Here is a 17,201-nt window from a genome sequence, read left to right on the forward strand (position 1 = left end):
TCTCCTCGTCAAAGTAGATGGGGACTTCTCTTCATAACATTAATGGCTGTGGTAGGACATAAAACACAGGCACAGCAGCATGAAGAGCTCTACCAACTAAATCACAAGGACCAGGCCAATTTTTGTGGAGTAACTCTGCTGCCTGCAGGTGTAATTCTCCTTTATGTACCACCTTCTGCACCTCTTACCAACAATAAACTCTGCAGAATGTGCTGGAATAGGGGTTCAGACTTCCATTAGAACAGAAAAGGGGATCATCTTTATACACCTCTCCCAGCCCCTACAAATGCCTCACACCTTCTGGTAGTTGTACAGCCACAGCCATCCCATGTCCACATCGCAGAAAAAGCTGCAAAATAAAATCTCAGTGCAACAAAAACTCAGTGTGCAACATTACAAACACCAGCTCCACTACCAACTCCCAGTTTAATTCAGAACATCCCTTAACCTTGCAAGTGAAGAGGCAGGACTGTGCCTTTAACACACTCTTCATTAAGAGCTCAGCTCCCTGTAAACTGCACATAATCAAATTTCTGCACTAGCCTGTTTCGGTTTCTCATTACTGCATATCTTTCATGTTTTAATTCACATGACATTAGATTTGCTGCACTAAATGAGCACCTTCTGAACTCCAGAATAAAATGGAGGTTAATTACTAAACCAGATTTTTAAGTGAGAGTAAAACTCTATTAATGCCTAAAGCAATGCTAAACTTGACAACTTAATTGAAGTTAAGGATTGCAGAGTTAAACTGTCCCAACAGCTTTACTCAATGTGCAGCTCACACATTAAGACCTCCCAGGACCCTGCATTTACGCAGATGTCGGGGACAGGACCCTGATCCAGTATCTTGCATTTGCAATGAGCCACTGAAGTGGCATTTTGTGAGGACCTTGTCAGCAGATGACCAGACCTCCCCCCCACCTGCTTCTCACCTGCCTTGTCCACAGCACTGAGCCTTGGGACAAACATGGGGCAACAATGAAAAGCAGTGGGTAAAAAAAGCTCTCATTTCATGAATTACAGATACAGGCAAAAACTACTATCAAGATCTGCCAACATTCAGCATTCACATGGTGTGAATTCTGTCACCAGAGCACTGAACAGCTAACCATGCCATCAGTACCCTGAGAACAGAACACAGCTATTGCTGCTCACTGTTACCCATCCAAAGTCACTTTAACCTACATAAGAAAAGTTCAAAAGGATTGCATAAATGCTAGTATCATCCTCATCTAAAATCATTAAGTAAGAAGGACCACTAAATCTACAGGGTCTTGGGTTCCTTCTGTATGGCATTAAGGAATCTTATGTCTTCCCCCAAAAAATGCTGCTTTGGGAAACCACCTGCAACTTTCTGCTTATTTCTCAACAGTTATTGGAAATGCCAAAGGAACAAAATCTGCAACAGTAAACATAGCTTATTTTCTGTACTTGATGTTTTGCTTTTGCCAGTCAACTGCAATTATCCAAACATGTCAGTGCTGGAGAATATACAGAAATAAAGGCAGCCTCAGAAAACACAGACTAGAGACTGAACATGGTCACCTTGATGGCTGATACCAAATAAATCATCAAGTGAGATAGCTATGGTAGGGCATAGCACTGTACTCTTGCTTGTTATTCACAGTGTCATTGAAGAATTTTATTCAACTGCTACACTTCATTTTACCCTGGAAGATGTCCCAGAAATAAACTTTTCCAATAATTCCAATAAAATTTTCTTTATGCTAAAGAACATATTCTTTAAAATCTCCACTTTGTTGGCCCTTGAGTCTGCCAAAAACAACCTGCACAAAACTGAAGCATAATCCTACAGAGTCAAGACAAGATCAGTCCCAGCTAAAGATTAGATGCTCAATTCCATGTGATATGTATTTAATATAGCTTGGCCAAAGTGCATTGTATGTTGTCCTGATGAACAGAAACAGCTATAGCTTACAGAAAGCCACTTTGTGCACAGCTCACCAAGGAACTGATTCTAGAATTATCCCAGAGCAAGAAATGGCCAAAGTTCATGTTTACTATTTTGGAAGTAATTTCAACTTCAGTGTATGAATTCATAGCAGACAAGTTAGTGCTGGTGCATCAAAGAACAGGAATATTTTAGTCAACAGCCTGGTGGAATTATTATACATGTTAAACAGTCCAGATAACATCACAAGGGATGAGCATCTGTCAAATGCTCTGCACAAACACCATCAAGGCACAGTTCTGCAGCACTGGACAACCTCTGCTCTGAGGCTGAACTGCTCATTAAATGCAAGGTTATATTGTAGGGTGCTTTGCATCCATCCACCATGGGCAACAGCAGAGCTAAAAACTAATCTGTATCAAACAAGGATGAACAAAAAGGAGGAAGAAAACTTGTCAGCCCTTGAGTCATGACTGAAGGATGCAGGAGTTTTGCCCACCAGATCTTAAGCTTGACCTGTACAGTCCACTACTTTTAGGGCAAAACCCAATAGTTTAGATAAGAAATGCAGCCCCTTGTTTTACTTCAAAGTAAAGCTGAGGGAGTGCGTCTTGGGGAGGAGATGTGCAGCCTCCTGCATAGCCCATCTCACGTGCACCGTAACACAGAAACAGTTTACGTGTAACACAAAAAATAACCCAAAACACAAAAAAAATCTCCACACTTTTTTCACTGTGAGGGTCATCAATACTGGAAGAAGTCATGCAGAGAAGCTGTGAAGTCTCTGTCTTTGGAGATACTCAAAGCCCAGCGTGACATGGCTCCAAGCAGTGGAGCTGGACAAGATGATCTGCAGAGGTGTCACCTCAGTGTGTATGAGTCTGTCAAGCCACTGGGAAAAGCTTCAAACTGTTGGAAATAACCATATTCCAAACTTTCAGATCCTGTCCATGTGACACCCAGCTTCATACTTGACAACATTGTGGTTGGCTTTGAGAACAACCCAGTTTCGGATCCAGAAAGCTGTGGTCATATCCAGCTCCTTTTCCAGGGAAGCCATGCGAGTACTCACTATCACAGCAGGCAAACACACATGTGGGGACTGAAGGAACTGTTCTGTGATATAAGCATGTGCAGATCTAAATACTCATCTCAAACATTATCATCAGGACATCAGAAACTAAATGGGCAGTTAAGCCTTTGGGGGAAAAAAAGAAAAACCAGCTGATAGTGCTAAACAGATTATACCAAAATTCAGTTAATTCTGCATCTCATGTTGAAAAGATTATGAATTTATCTTCTTCTAGTGGGATTTTCCACTTTTATAAGTAGTATTTCGATGAAAGTGGAACATATTAAAATCACAGAGTCAGGCTCAGAAGTACATCAGATTTAGGATCTTGCCATATGCTGAACACTCTTTTTCCAATCCAACAACACAGATCTGAGCTCAAACCATGAGCTGAAACTGAAGCACAAATAGTCCTAAACAGCACAGCTCACATGCTTAAGGCTTGGTGGATCCCTCGTGTGTCTGTTACAGGCCTGGGGCTGCAACAAGATGAAACCTACGAGTACAAAACCAATTGAATTATTTAGGATTCTGAAATAAAGACTACACAGAGGTGTTGTGTTGAACAAAGGGCCGATTGAGGCACATCTTTAAACATATGCTTAACTTCAGCTGGCATTTAAGTCTGATCTCTTTCAAAGAAGCCTCATCCTGAACACTGGATGCTTTCTTAGCTCGCAGTTCCCTACGCCAAGGATTTAAAGTACATTTAGGGGGAGGACAGTCTATGCAGGCATTTGCTCAGAAAGAATGTTTTTGGGAGACACTATATATTATTTCAACATTTCAATTACTTCTACAACCTCAAACAAGCCCAAATTGTTTCTAAAATTCCAGCACATCAGACAACTCCGTGAATTTTAACCCAAATTCTCATCTTCTTCTAACAAGATGCCAGGAAACAGAAAAGCGCCTGTTCCCAAAAACTTTGATAAAATTCAGTTAAATTATCCAGATGGTTTTCATTCCACAGAAAATACTAAACCAGCAGTCTGCAAAGCATAGCATTTTCTAAATACACAAAATAAAGAGAAAACAACACACAAGTGCAAAGTGCAAATGCTGAGCCCATTATATTTTTGTTCCAGCAGAAATGCAGTGCAATCAGTACAATCTTGCAGTTCTAGAGGACCCATCTTTCTGCTGCCAGGGATGCTCTGCAGCTGTAAGTGCCACTAAATAAATGGCACACAGTTCAACCACTTAATTTTTCCTGTGCTACACGCAGAAAGGAGGAACTGCATTCCCACCCACTTAACCTCTAAAACCCAGCATTCCCTGCAGCACAAGAAGCCAAAGAGCACCTGCTGAACAACCTATGTACTTTGAATGACTCTGCAAGCAGCCAAATTTAGCAAATTTGCTATTTTCTCCAAAGCACAGCCTGATTCTGCAGCTCTTAAATACAGGGAAAACTGTCTTAGATTAAATAGTGATTACAGATTTAGAATTTCAAGAGCTGTGAAAGTCCTTGCCACTGAAAATAAACCCACTGAGAAGAGATGAGGACAGATACTGCAATTTTCTGTGCTGAGCTATTTAATAAATCTCAAAGCAAAGGAATTAAACTACAGATAGGGAAACAAGCATCTATATAATTACATGACAACACCTGAAATCATTCAAATCCACCACCAGCTGGATCAGAAAACTGATCAGCAAAAGACAAGCCACAAAAAAAAAAAAAAAAAAAATCTCTGCAGTTAGAGATGGATATCCATCCCTTTTACATGGCATCTCACTAAAATGTTTCATAGTAATGGGGCAGGAGCTATCCCACAGCAGGGGATGGGACTGGCTATCTCACAAACCAGCACCACCCTGCTGAGTACACCCTAAAAATGAGAGAACAGGCCACTGAGAAAACTCAGTACTTAAACTGAGTTTCTCAAAGGGGAAGAAATCCCTGAAGTATTTCTTCTTTAGATCATGAGTAGGTTTTCTCCTGCAGAGCTGCCGGTCGTGCTCATCCCCAGCCCAGCTGAGCGCTGCAGCACAGCGATAGCTCAGTGATGTTCTCAGGGAGAGCAGGACCCTTCCTGAAACAGGGTCTGCCCAGGAAAAGCTCTGAGGATGGAAATGGTGGGATCACCAGCTGGTAAAGCCACCAGCAGGTGCCCTGGGCCAAAGCTCACTGCAAGAGCCTTCTTTCACAGAGCTGGTGCCCAGGACGAGCCTCAGCAGAGCAGCACTCAGTAACACAAGATCACTGGACCTGTTCCTCTGTAGGTCTCTTTACAGTCTCAAGTGGTGCTGCAAGGCAAAAAGCCAAATGGTCCCCAGTTTCAAAGAGCAAGACCCTGAAGATCCCACCTGAGAACCAAGAACACACACAACAGACTGGGGCAAGAGACCACTGCAGGCACAGACAGGGAAATTTCGCCTTGTGGACATCTTTGCACTCCAGCACAACTCTTCATTAGAAAGGTTAAGTGAGGCATAATTATGACTCCTCCACAAAGGAGGACTGCTTTGGAAAGACAGCAATTTCTGCCTGCTTGGAGGGATCTCTCCCAGAAAGCAGGAGGCTGCTGTACAGGTAGGGTGGCCAATTCCGTGGGAAATACCAAAAAGGCTGCAAGGAAGACCCCCTCCCCCGCTCTGAAAATGTCCAGCAGAAGCACCAGGCCCCTTCCAGCCAATCCTGGTTTTGTTGTAGGGGCAGCTCCAGCACCTTTGAGATCCTCCTAACAGGCACACACCTTTCACACTTTTCTACATTATCAGACACACCTGAAAAACACAAAGTTCTTGCTTGCCCACAGCATCTTCAGGGCTAACAGCCCCTACAGCACAGCTCTGTACAGTATCAAAAGTTGCATTAGCTGGGAACCAAATTATCACTTGCACAGTAGTTTTGCAATTAGATGGGAACTGTAAACTGTGCAACAAGCTAAATTAAAAAACAAGTTTGTGATACAGACAATTTTAATTCAGCTCCTGCCTTACCTTACTTCTTTGTAACTTGTTTCTACACAGATTCAAGCTCCTTTTGCTGTACCACAAATGACTTCACATTCCTAGAAAATGAAGCACTCTTAAGACCTAACGTATGTTTGTCGTCACTTTTAATATCCACCTTTGCCTGAAGCCTCTTCACCAACACACACCACTCTGAGAGTCCTTTTGGGCATCAGAGTCCATACCTCCAGCTTCCTTGCCTTCCTGCAACAACAGGAAGGACTCCTTCCCTTCATCCAACTCTCTCTGCCCCAAATATCACCACTCTTACTTTGAGCAGACTCATACGTCATGCTGTGGCCTCAACTACAGAGATCTGGACAACTACTTTTCAGATGGAGCTGAAAACTATCTATTTTCTGAGCACATCTTCCTTGCTTCCTGGTGGAGCTGTTCCACTTTGTACAAGTAACTATTTTCTGGAGCAAAGTCAGAACAATCCCATGCAAATATTCTCTCCTTTGTTACATCAAGTCACTCCTGCCCCTACCAGGTTCCAACAACATTATACAAGGCAAACTAGAGTAGCTCCTGCAAAAAAAGACACCTTACAAAGCCCACGGTTTATTGGTTTGGGTACTCCCAAGGACAGTGGGCACTTTCAATCCTGTGTCTTGAGTCACAGTCAGGACTGGAACTCAAAACTTCTATGTGCTGAGTGGACAAAGCTGGAGCAGGGGGATGTCATACTACCTGCTCTTCCTCATTTCTGTAAGAGCACACCTGCCCTGGGCACGTCACTCTGAGGAGGATTTAGCAACAGCTCCCCTGGACCCGACACCCAACTCTTGGTGGGACAGTGTTCAGCACCACCAGCAGCCTCTCGAGCCTTCCCTGGCCAACTCACGCATTCCCAAACTCCAGGCCAATGTTCACTAGTCTGCCTTGAAGCCATCCCTGAGTTCTTTAAGGAACCCAGACATCCACCTCATGGGTTTTTTTTAAATTCCACTAGGCAACAGAACACATAAAAATGAGATGACGCAAGGCTAACCCAAAGTTCCCCTAATGAACATAGCCCCGAGTGTCCAACAGGATGTGACAAGTGGAGGGGCAGGTGAGCCCAGCCGAGGATGAGGTCACAAAATGAGCAGTTTGCACAACACACTATTAATTTTAAATTCCAAACTCATTATGCACAAGCCTAACAAACAAAGGAGCAGCTTAGCAGATTTACAACGTACCTTTTCCAAGGGTGGAATAATTATTTATCTGATAGCAACCTTTGTGATACAACAGCAATAAATAAATAAACGATCCCAGCAACTCTTGTGAACCATGCCTGTGGCTTCACTAGACAGACTGACAGCTGGAACGTGCCTTTAGCTGTCTGAGCTTGGGTAGAGCTGTAAATGTTTTCTACAAATAAAATAAAGCTTGTTAGACTGAGCAGAAACCCAAACACAGCAGTTAATGGCATCCAGGGGACACAGTGCAAGAGACCCTGAACTCCTTCCAGCTTCCAATGAACAGCCCTTAGTTTTTTTTCCCCTTTGCTTTTCTCTAAGATCATTCCCTTCTGCATGTGCACACATGTCAAGACCTCAGGTTGCAACTTTTATCCAGGCCGAAGTTCACAAACATGATAGAAAGGGTTTGTATTCCTAATTTGGCTTTACAGCTGCATATTACCATGCAGCTACACATCCAGAAAAAGCATTTTCGAAGTCATACTTTATACAAGCTCTCGCCTTTATTTAGCTAAAAACCCAAAGAATCCTGAAAGGAAATAGTACATGTGCACGGAACATGCTCAGCGAGGCTCTCCCACTCAGATCTCTCAGATCCTTTTCCACTTCTATGGCATTATTCCGACCTCCCAGTCTGAAGCTCCAGAACCACATGTTCCCCTTGCCCATATTCCCAATTTCTCACCATCTGACAGCTTCCAAAGTCTGCTCCCATCTTCTCAGCCTGAAACAGTACATCCAGCCCAAGTTTTCTAGCTGGCAGCTTCTCCTCCAGAAAGGATCCCAGTAGTTTCTGTTTTATGTGTTTATATGTTACAACAGGATGGCTGGCAGTGAGATTAGCAACAATTATTGACTGCTTCAGACTCCATCCTACAAAGCATCCTTCATTTGGGACATTCTGGTTGTTCCCACTTCTTGTTACTTTTCCCCTACCTCCAGACCCCAATTCCCCTGCCCTACTTGCTTTTTGCATTCTTCCAGGGTTTGTGTCGTCACATATTTGCAAAGGGAAGAGACAGCATTTCAGCATCTGGGTTACAGGGAAGCTTTAACAATATATGTTAGCATCCTGTTGCTTCAAACACATTAAAACTGGCAAGATTCCAGCACCTAAATATCTCAGATTATCAACATCTTTCCAGGAACCCAAAATACCAATATTCATCTGGATTTTCTCAGAATTCAGTCCAAATAAATTCTGTAATGTAACACTAGGCCAAACCAGGCACATAATCCTTGCACACAAAAGACTGCTTTTGTAGATTTGAATAGACAGAGACATCGTTCCAACTCTCCAAAACTTCAGTGCTCTCTTCAGAAGCAGCCTCACAGGGCAGTCTGAGACCAGACCCCCAACGTACTCTCCCCAGCTACACCAGCCCAAACAGCAGGTTCAGGTGGATTTGCCCATTTTGTGCCAGAAGAGTAGCACAAAGGAAGGTGCAACGTACCTGTGAATCTAGATCAGTGTTTTCTGGGGAGCAGTTGAGGAGGATGAATCCAAGTCTTCCCAGAGGTGGCAGCTGCAGCATCGTCTCCAATGCAACTGTTTCCCTGAGCTGTAATATCCCTACGAAATACCAACTGCAGGATTGGGCTCCAGCCACCTGACACCGCACCTGAGGTGCTCTAGAGTAAGAGAAAAAGGGTCTGAAAAAAAGGCACTTGTTTGTTCTTGATGCTCATATCTGCAAGGAACACAGAATTCATAAACCCCACATCTGCAAATGTATGTCCGCCTGCATTGTAAAGGAATAATCTTCATGGGAACGGATCTAAAAAAAAAACTTGTTTACGGTTAGAGGCTGCTAATTACAACATTAAAACACTAGCCCGAACCCCACATTACACTTACATTCTGTTTTACATAGCAGTATACGTAACAATCATCACAGCAAGCTGTTCTGTTGGCTCATGCTGGAAGAAGTAATTATATATCACAGCAACACAATTTTGCCCTTCAACCTGCCAGTCCAGTCCATGCAGCAGCTGCAAGCAGCAGGTCAGGGGTGGGGGGAGCCTACAGAGCATTTCTACATAACTGCTTACCACTGAAGAAAAAAAAGCTAAAAACCACCAGCCCCTGGCTTGCATGCTTGGCAGAAAGCTGCTAACACAAACATCACAGCAGCCCTTGCAGCAGGGATGGTACCAGAAAAAATGAGCTCAATCCAAAGGCACTAATAGTGTTGAAGTATTAGCTGTGAGTTATAGTGCAAGCCTTCCTTAGTAATTGTCACCATTTTCGTGCTTGTACCAGTGATACTCACACTATCCTGTTTCACTTGGACACTACCATGACCCCTCTGAAATACTCTCTGGTGAAGCCCACAGGTAACAGTGACTAAGGCTTGTGTAAGTCACAAGCTGAACTTCTGGGCAAAGATACTGAGACAGAGCCTTTCAAAAGGCACCCCAAAACTGCCAGTGCCCACCCACAGCAAGCAGAGCCATGGGGTGCCTAACACTGAAAACTGCATTTAACTCCTGCCTCAGATGGACTGGAGTCCATCATCCAAGACTTTGGCTCCAGTGAACCTGAACTTTTCAATCCTGACACTCAAAGCAGCATCACATTTTACACAGCTGTTGCAGACAAAGCAGTGGCATAGTTATTTTGTGAATATGCAATAAAATTCATTTTCCAGTGCTGTTTTTTTTCTCCAGTATGAAATGAAGTGTAAAACTACACACAACCCACTAGTTGTGTTGTTACTGCTTTAACTAGAGATTATTAAAAATAAATCATCACAGTTCTTGTATAATACGATAGTGATGCAACGGTTAACTGTCCAGCAAAATCTCCTATGCCAGGCTGCTTAATCATGTTGTCTTAGTTCAAACCAAAAAAAAAATTGTATTAAAAGACAGTGAATTTTTCCAAACAAAAACATTACAGCCTGGGCATTTTAAAAACTTTTTGAATCCAAAATAGAACAAGACAGACAATAATGGCCAAGAGCCTGACCAGCTTAATGGAAGTTGGACTCTCATTTTGTTCCCAACACTGAAACAGCAGATTGTTCACAGAAGACAATTAACAGCCAACACAAAATTTCAAATTTTTTTTAGCAGAAAAGTAAACGGACAATTACTCCTTCTGTTTCATTTTCAAAGTCTTAAAGCACGTTGCTTTTAAAAGCACACATAAACAGGAGGACAGCATCGTTAGGTGTCAGAACAGGTTTCTCCTGTACCCTCATTTTTAAGCACCTGTACTGATTTCTTCCCAATCAACTTTTATCAGAGAACATGGCTAAGAGGCTGAATTAGCTTGTAAAATAGCACATCTGCAAATCTCTTCTGCTTTTGCTTCCCAGTTTTCTTCTAGATCCTGACCAGGCTGTACAGCAGGAATTAGTCATGCTGCCTACCACGGCGCTGGAAAGGACCTCTGATATACTGCCCTAAGTGTCAAATAAAAACACACACAGTGCACAAGAGGCTCTGCAATGACTTGTTAATGACAGTGGCTAGGTTCACAGCAAATTCCAGACCAGAAGCTTGTGAAATGACCTCCACTCTATGTCAGGAAATGAGCAGCACCAGGGCAGCCCAGCTCTCCATCCGAAGGGCTGCACAGGCTTATTTTCAGCCTTTTAAGAGACAGAATATATTGATTCAAATTATCACCTGGAATTTGTAAACCAACAGCAGCCAGCTAGGGAAGCTCCCTGCTCACCAGAAAAGTATGGATTTATTTCAAGCAGAATGCATGTGTACTTACACACAACTAACGCAGACAGCAGTCTGATAAATAAAAAGCAAACACATGTGCTTGCTAAAAGATGCACAGTCAGTGCAGCCAGCTCAGCCTCAAAATATCTGTGCCCTCTCTGATCAGCTTGGCAGCCACACAAAACCCTCGCGAGGAAAGCAGGCCAGGGAAGCAAAAAGGTGACGCTCAATAGTTCATATCAAAGCAAATGCTGAACTGAATTTCATGGGCTATTTCTGTTTCCTTGCTAAATAGCAAAGGCCTACTGCAAATAACAGAGAGAGAGTTTTGCAGGAGAGAAAAGGTCACCCAGGATCTCTCACCATGGAAAATGCTGTGTTACAGACAGGGAGCAGCACCAGCTCCCTGTGTAAAGAAAAATATGGAAATACCACTTATTGTATCCACATGTTTATACAATAGACACTCCAACAGCAGCCTTCCCTTTTAAGAGTGTTTTCAAAAATAAAAAAGTACAAAAAGATGTGGTGAGGGTTTCCTTCCCAGTGCAGTGAATTTGAGGTGCAGAATAAACATGGAATTATTGACTCACTCACAAAAATGTTACCGGAGAGATTTCAGAGACATACTTCTGGCTGAGCTCTACTCCCACTGACGTCGGTTCAGACTTTTACCACTGATTTCAGGCAGTGCTGGCCTACGTAGCACTTCCAGCTCAGCTATTATTACCTTTTAGTTTAAAATATGTAATGTTCTTCTGTAACAGACGGAAAAATATTTCAGGAACTTTTTAAATCTGTTCTTCCAAGATACATTTTTTTAAAATTTTTTTTTTAATCACACTGAGACACGGTTCCTGGATGCAAGAACATGTGACCTGTTCTAAATAAAGGATATTTTCCACTTCTTGCACAACTGGAACAGATATAAGCAGTAGCTTGAACAAACTGCATTGCAGAACCCAACCAGAATATAAAACACTTGAATAAGATCCATAAATAGCAGTAATATGAAAAGACTACCTCCAATAAGGCACAAACTCAATGTTAAGCCTAATGTAATCAAGTTCAAATTCAATCACGCTGCAAAGTTCATTTACAAAATTAAATTTGATCATCTGCAGGCTAAGGCACTAGAGCACTTTAGAAGAAAGAGTCCTCTTTGGCTCCAGAGTAAGCACACATTTCAAAAAATGTGTGTCTATTTGGCAAAATTAATATTTCCTCAAGAATCACTGTGTATTAAAAGGGAAACTTTAATTAAATCAAGACTTCAGTGTTGAGCACCAGATAAGAAGGAGAAAAACAAAAAGCAATGCTTTACAGAGGGTCCTAACTGGAGAGAGATGAAGCACCAGCTGATATAAGTAAAATACTGAAAGTTTGCACAAAGGAAAAGGTCTTTGGACAGCAGGAGTGATGAGAATTTTATAAAGACATCACTGCTTTAATAATGACAAACTCTACATTTCAATGTTATTGCTCATAAAACAAAAAATAAGCTTCCTAAGAAACTACCATGCAAATTAAATACATTTCCTAATATTTTTTCCACTAAAAATACCTCAGTAACTGCATCATTCAGGTGCTTTTTAACCAGTCTGAAAATATAGGCAACAGAAAAGGGCATAAACAACAGTAATTCATCTGCAGGTTTTATTAAGAGCATGGCAGTAAATTACAACAGCTGACAATAATTTGCTGGTGCTTGCGATGTCGCACAGACCATCCAAATGAACACACACTGCAGACAACAAAAAATATGGAGAAAATCAATTTAATACAGAAAATTTTGCTGTATTTGCCACACCTGGGTTGGCTCAGGGAGCCCTGTGCAATAGCAGGCTGTAGAGCCCTTACCTCCAGATACCAGTCTGACATCCAAAACATTGCCAAATGATTTAAAGAATCCACAGTAGAGATGTAATTCAAGCCTCCACTGCCCTGCTGACTGCATGCAGACATGTCAGGATCTGTGTTTACTTTTGGTAATAAAACTCCATCAATTTCATTGTACACTGCTTGTACCAGGAAACAAATCTTATTTGCTTGTTCATTACATAAACACATACATATTTAACTGTATGTACTTGCAGATGAAAACTATTATCATTTGTGAATATGGCAGGAGAGGAATAAAATATGAGGGGGGGGCGTAACAGATCTCATTGTCTTACTGGGTAGCCTGCAAGCCCATTTTCCTCCCACAGAGAAAAGTGACTCTGGAGAAACCAAAGCAACTCAAACATCATCTCAGTTTTCAAAGACATTCAACCATGGCAAATTCCAGAAATCCCATGAATGTAGGTATTACTTTGCCCAAGGATCTAACTTCTCATGAGTCGGGAGGATTTGGGAAGTATGGGTTTGACTGATCTATCTCAGCCCCATGTATCCTCTCCACCCCCTGTGATTAAAGCTTTTGCTGGGCTTACATTTTAACTTGGCCTCTAGCATTCAATTGTGGCTTGGCCTAAGTTAGTACAGTATTTACTGCAAAAAGCTTTTATTATTGGACCCCTTGCGGCTTTGGATTGCAGACTTGAATTATGAAACAGGGATGGAGTAACTGCGAGGGCACACTGGAGAGGAGAAATCTTTAACTGGATGTCACATACTGGAAAACAAGCAATCTGGGAGGAAGCAAATAGGGTTTCTCAGAGAAGGACAACAGTATCAGCAGGGCTGAGTTAAACTGGTCAATAAAACTGTTCCTTCTTGGTTCAGAGCGCTGACATTCTTACCTATTTCTGAGCAGGATGAAATTTTCTCTGTACTCACAATTTCAGCTGCTAGAGTAAGCCAAGGATGCTTCTCAACTCTTATGGTTAAAAAGATCAGAGAGAGCCCTGAATGTTGCTAGGAAATCAGCAGTTCTCACCAGGGAAAAGAGCAGATTGCTGTGTAGACTCAGCTCCTCACATCAGCTTTGGTTTGCCTGCTCCCCAGGCACCCTTCCAGAGCCAGGCTGTGGAGAGGGTAAGAAAGCAATTCCCATGGCCACAGTCCCACAACTACACCACACTGACCTGCTGCTATTCCACTCACTGCTATGCAATTACTCCTGATTTACATCCACAAGAGAAAGCAGCAGGGTGATGCTGATACCCTCGATAATCATCAGTCAGACTGGTTCCAGGCCTGAGCAAAGCTGAAGGACTACAGAAGTCCTCTGAGATATGATCATGAAACAAACAGGTTTGTGAGCAACTTCTGCCTCCTGTTATCGTCAAGTTTTATCAGCCTGGCTCCAGGGACAGGTTTATATGGACCTGGCAGGGCCCCTGACTCTTTTGCATCTTCATCTCCCACATTACCAGGAAGACAGATGAGACTCTGCCTTGAGGTACGAGCTGTACGTGAGCTGGGCAGGCTCCACACTGAGGTTAACATGTCAGTTCACTATCTGCCAGAAAAACCATGGATTGCTATTCCACCCTCGGGGTTCCCTCTTCTCATACACACAGGTACATGTGGAAGGACATGAGGCAGATTGGGACGAGCTGGTCACTCCTCCAAAAAGCTGTCCTGGAAACTTCAGGGCAGATGTTCGTCTGAGGCACCACCAGGATGTCAGGATGACAGATCCCTTTAAACCCAATGGGTGGGCAGTGCTGTCTCTGCAGGAGTATCAGGTAAGGATGAACTCAGGAATTTCACTCCAGAGAAGTTTGAAGTGACAACATTTACAAGACAGTAAAATACTCCAGTGCTTCATTAGAGAGTTTATTCACTTCTCCCTGAGAGAAGTGAACAACACAAAGCTGCATTTGGGTCCCAAAACATCAAGTCACAGGAATCAAAAGCACTTGCAGCATCTGTGCAGTGTCAAATGCAGACCTGCCACCTAAGCTCCAGTGCAGGCCTGCTATCCGTGCTCACATCAGGAAAGCACAGCAAACTGCTGACTCTAGAGAGGACAACCACAAAAGGACAACTCCTGCACACCAGTTAGGACACGCAGCTGGTACAAACAGGGCTACTGGGCCACAGCACAGTAGTCATGACTGCTGCACTCCACTGGCAACACGAGCACTAAACCCAAAGCCCTGAGTGTCTCTCAGCTGCCTCCATCACAGCTGGAACCCAGCAGTGCTGGTGAACCCCATCTGCTCCGCACATTAGCCTGGCTCTCAGACAATTAGCTGGGTAATGGCAATTTCCCTGCGTAACCTTAGGGAGCAAAGGAGTTCTGGCAAGTTCAGTTTGGCTGGATGGCCTGTCAGGCTGTACATCACTGCCACTACCTGCACCATTTCTGAGCTGTACTAGGGGCTCAGTGTGAGGCAGGGCTGCCCTGAAGACAGGCCACAGGAGGCGGCCCCACATCTGTCAGCCCTTACCCTTGTGACAGCAACAGAATTTTTAACACCTTTTACTACAAACCTTCAGTGTTTCTGAAACATTCAGAAAATGATCAAAAAGTCCTTTCTTTACTTTGAAGTCTGTCTGACAGGCTGTACAATCCAAACTCATTCTAGCACATTTTTCTTTTCAATATTTACATTCTTATTCATTTTTCCATTATATGCAGACGTATGAAGAGCAGCGTTCAAAACTAAAATGTGAATACAGAGACAGGCTAGCAAGAGACCTGATTACAAACATGATACACTTGCAGCAGTGACCTTATATTCAGCAGAGTGCTTGCTAAGGAGAGCGCCGAGGTGAAACGGAGGGTTCCTTGAATGAAAAAACAGAGGGAGAAACGTGCCACAGCTGACAAGGTGGATGCTCAAGGCGCGGGAGAGCACTGACTTTCTTTTTGCAGCAGTAGGACGAACAACGGGTCGCTAACAGCCCACAGGGGAGGGAAACACACACAGACCGCCTTATTTCCCTTTACACAGCGTATCTACGCGATGCAGCCGCTCCAGATAAGCAAACAGAGTCTATTTCAGGGAAAAACCACTCTTAGAAGAAAGTGACCTACCTAGCAAAAGTTTCCAGTGCCCAAGCAACTGCCAGTAACTCCCAGGCTCAAAAAAATCACGCTAAATAAAGAAAGAAATTAACTAATCTCCCCCACCAAAAAAAAACCAAACAAACTCAACCAAAAGCCAAACAACCAAGAACAATCCTAGATGCTACAAGACCTTGCAGCTACAAGGATGGGGGGGGGGCGTCTCGGCCGCGGCTCTCACCGGGGCAGGCGCGGCCCCGGCCTCGGCCCCGCTCCCGGCGGGGCTGCCCCGGGTGAAAACCGGGCCCGGCCGTACGGCCAACAATGCCCTTTACATAACGCGGGCCCGGCCCGCCCTCCGCCAACAACGCCGCTGTTATTACGGCGCGGAGCGCTCGGCGGCCGCTCCGCTGCGCGGCTCCGGCCGCGGGGATGCTCCGCGCCCGCCCCCGCGGGGACCCGCGCCCCGCGCCCCCACCTGCTCTTCAGGGGCTGGCTCTTCAGCTCGTAGTACGTCTTGGGCTCTTCGTGGAACTCCTCGCCCACCTCGAAGTCCGGCACGATCCCCGACTCCGCCTGCATCGTCGCCGCGGCCGCTGCGAGAGGGAGAGACGGGAGGTTACGGCTGCGGCGCCGAGCGAGCCCCGCCGCGCCGCCCGCCGCGCTGCGCTCCGCCGGCCGGGCTCCCACACAGCGCCGCCCGCCCCGTCTGGGACTTGTAGTCCGCCCCGGGCCCGGCCCGGCCGCCTCCGCCCGCCGCGCACTACAAGTCCCGTCCCGCCGCGCCGCGCCGGGAGGGCCGGGCCGGGCCGGGCCGGGCCGGCGCTGTCAGCCGGAGCGCGGGGCCGCCCCGTCCGTCCCGCCCCATTCCCGGCCCATTCCCATTCCCGGCCCGGCCGTGCGCGCCACCTGCCGCCCCTCCCTGCGCCGCCCTGCCCCCGCCGTGACGTCACGCGGTTCTGACGGCACAGGTGTCGCGAGTGACGTCACGCCGCCCGCAGCCCCCTCCGCAGAGCTCAGAAATCACGGGATGGTTTGGGTGGAAGGGGACATTTAAAACCCATCTCGTTCATCCCCTGCCATGGGCACGGACACCTCCCACTATCCCAGGTTGCTCCAAGCCCCGTCCGACCTGGCCTGGGACACTGCCAGGGATCCCGGGGCAGCCACAGCTGCTCTGTGCCAATGCCTCGCCAGTCTCACGGCACAGAATTTCTTCCCCATATACAATCTAAACCCACTCTTAGTGTCAATCCATTCTCCCCTGTGCTGTCACTACAGGCTCTTGTAAGAAGTCCCTCTGTCTTTCTTGCAGGCTCCCTTCAGGTACCGGAAGGGTCCAGCACAAAGGGCTCTTCATCTCCCCTTGGGAACATCTGGCACAGGCAGCAGGTGTCCAGCTGGGGAGGGTGTGCTCGGTTTGAATGTCCACAGCAGAGAGCAAGTGGTGACAGAGCGTGGCACATTTATTGGAACTTA

The 17,201-nt window shown here is 45.0% G+C and overlaps 1 protein-coding gene across 5 annotated transcripts in view; it reads right to left on the reverse strand.

The window, feature by feature from the left end:
* MITF (melanocyte inducing transcription factor) overlaps window positions 1-16,504 on the reverse strand; it is a 99,749-nt gene extending 83,245 nt beyond the window's left edge. For 4 of the 5 annotated variants that reach the window (XM_062501073.1, XM_062501071.1, XM_062501070.1 and 1 more), the window contains exon 1: window positions 16,201-16,504. In XM_062501073.1, the coding sequence (XP_062357057.1) occupies window positions 16,201-16,304 (104 nt within the window). In that variant the 5' untranslated portion in view covers window positions 16,305-16,504. Of the gene's footprint in view, window positions 1-8,592; window positions 8,696-16,200 lie in introns of those variants that run through there. The other variant, XM_062501075.1, reaches the window with a different exon arrangement.
* Between the last annotated feature and the right edge of the window lie 697 nt (window positions 16,505-17,201).

This window comes from Cinclus cinclus, chromosome 12 (assembly GCF_963662255.1).
Source record: "Cinclus cinclus chromosome 12, bCinCin1.1, whole genome shotgun sequence".
In the NCBI taxonomy this organism is placed as follows: Eukaryota; Metazoa; Chordata; class Aves; order Passeriformes; family Cinclidae; genus Cinclus; species Cinclus cinclus.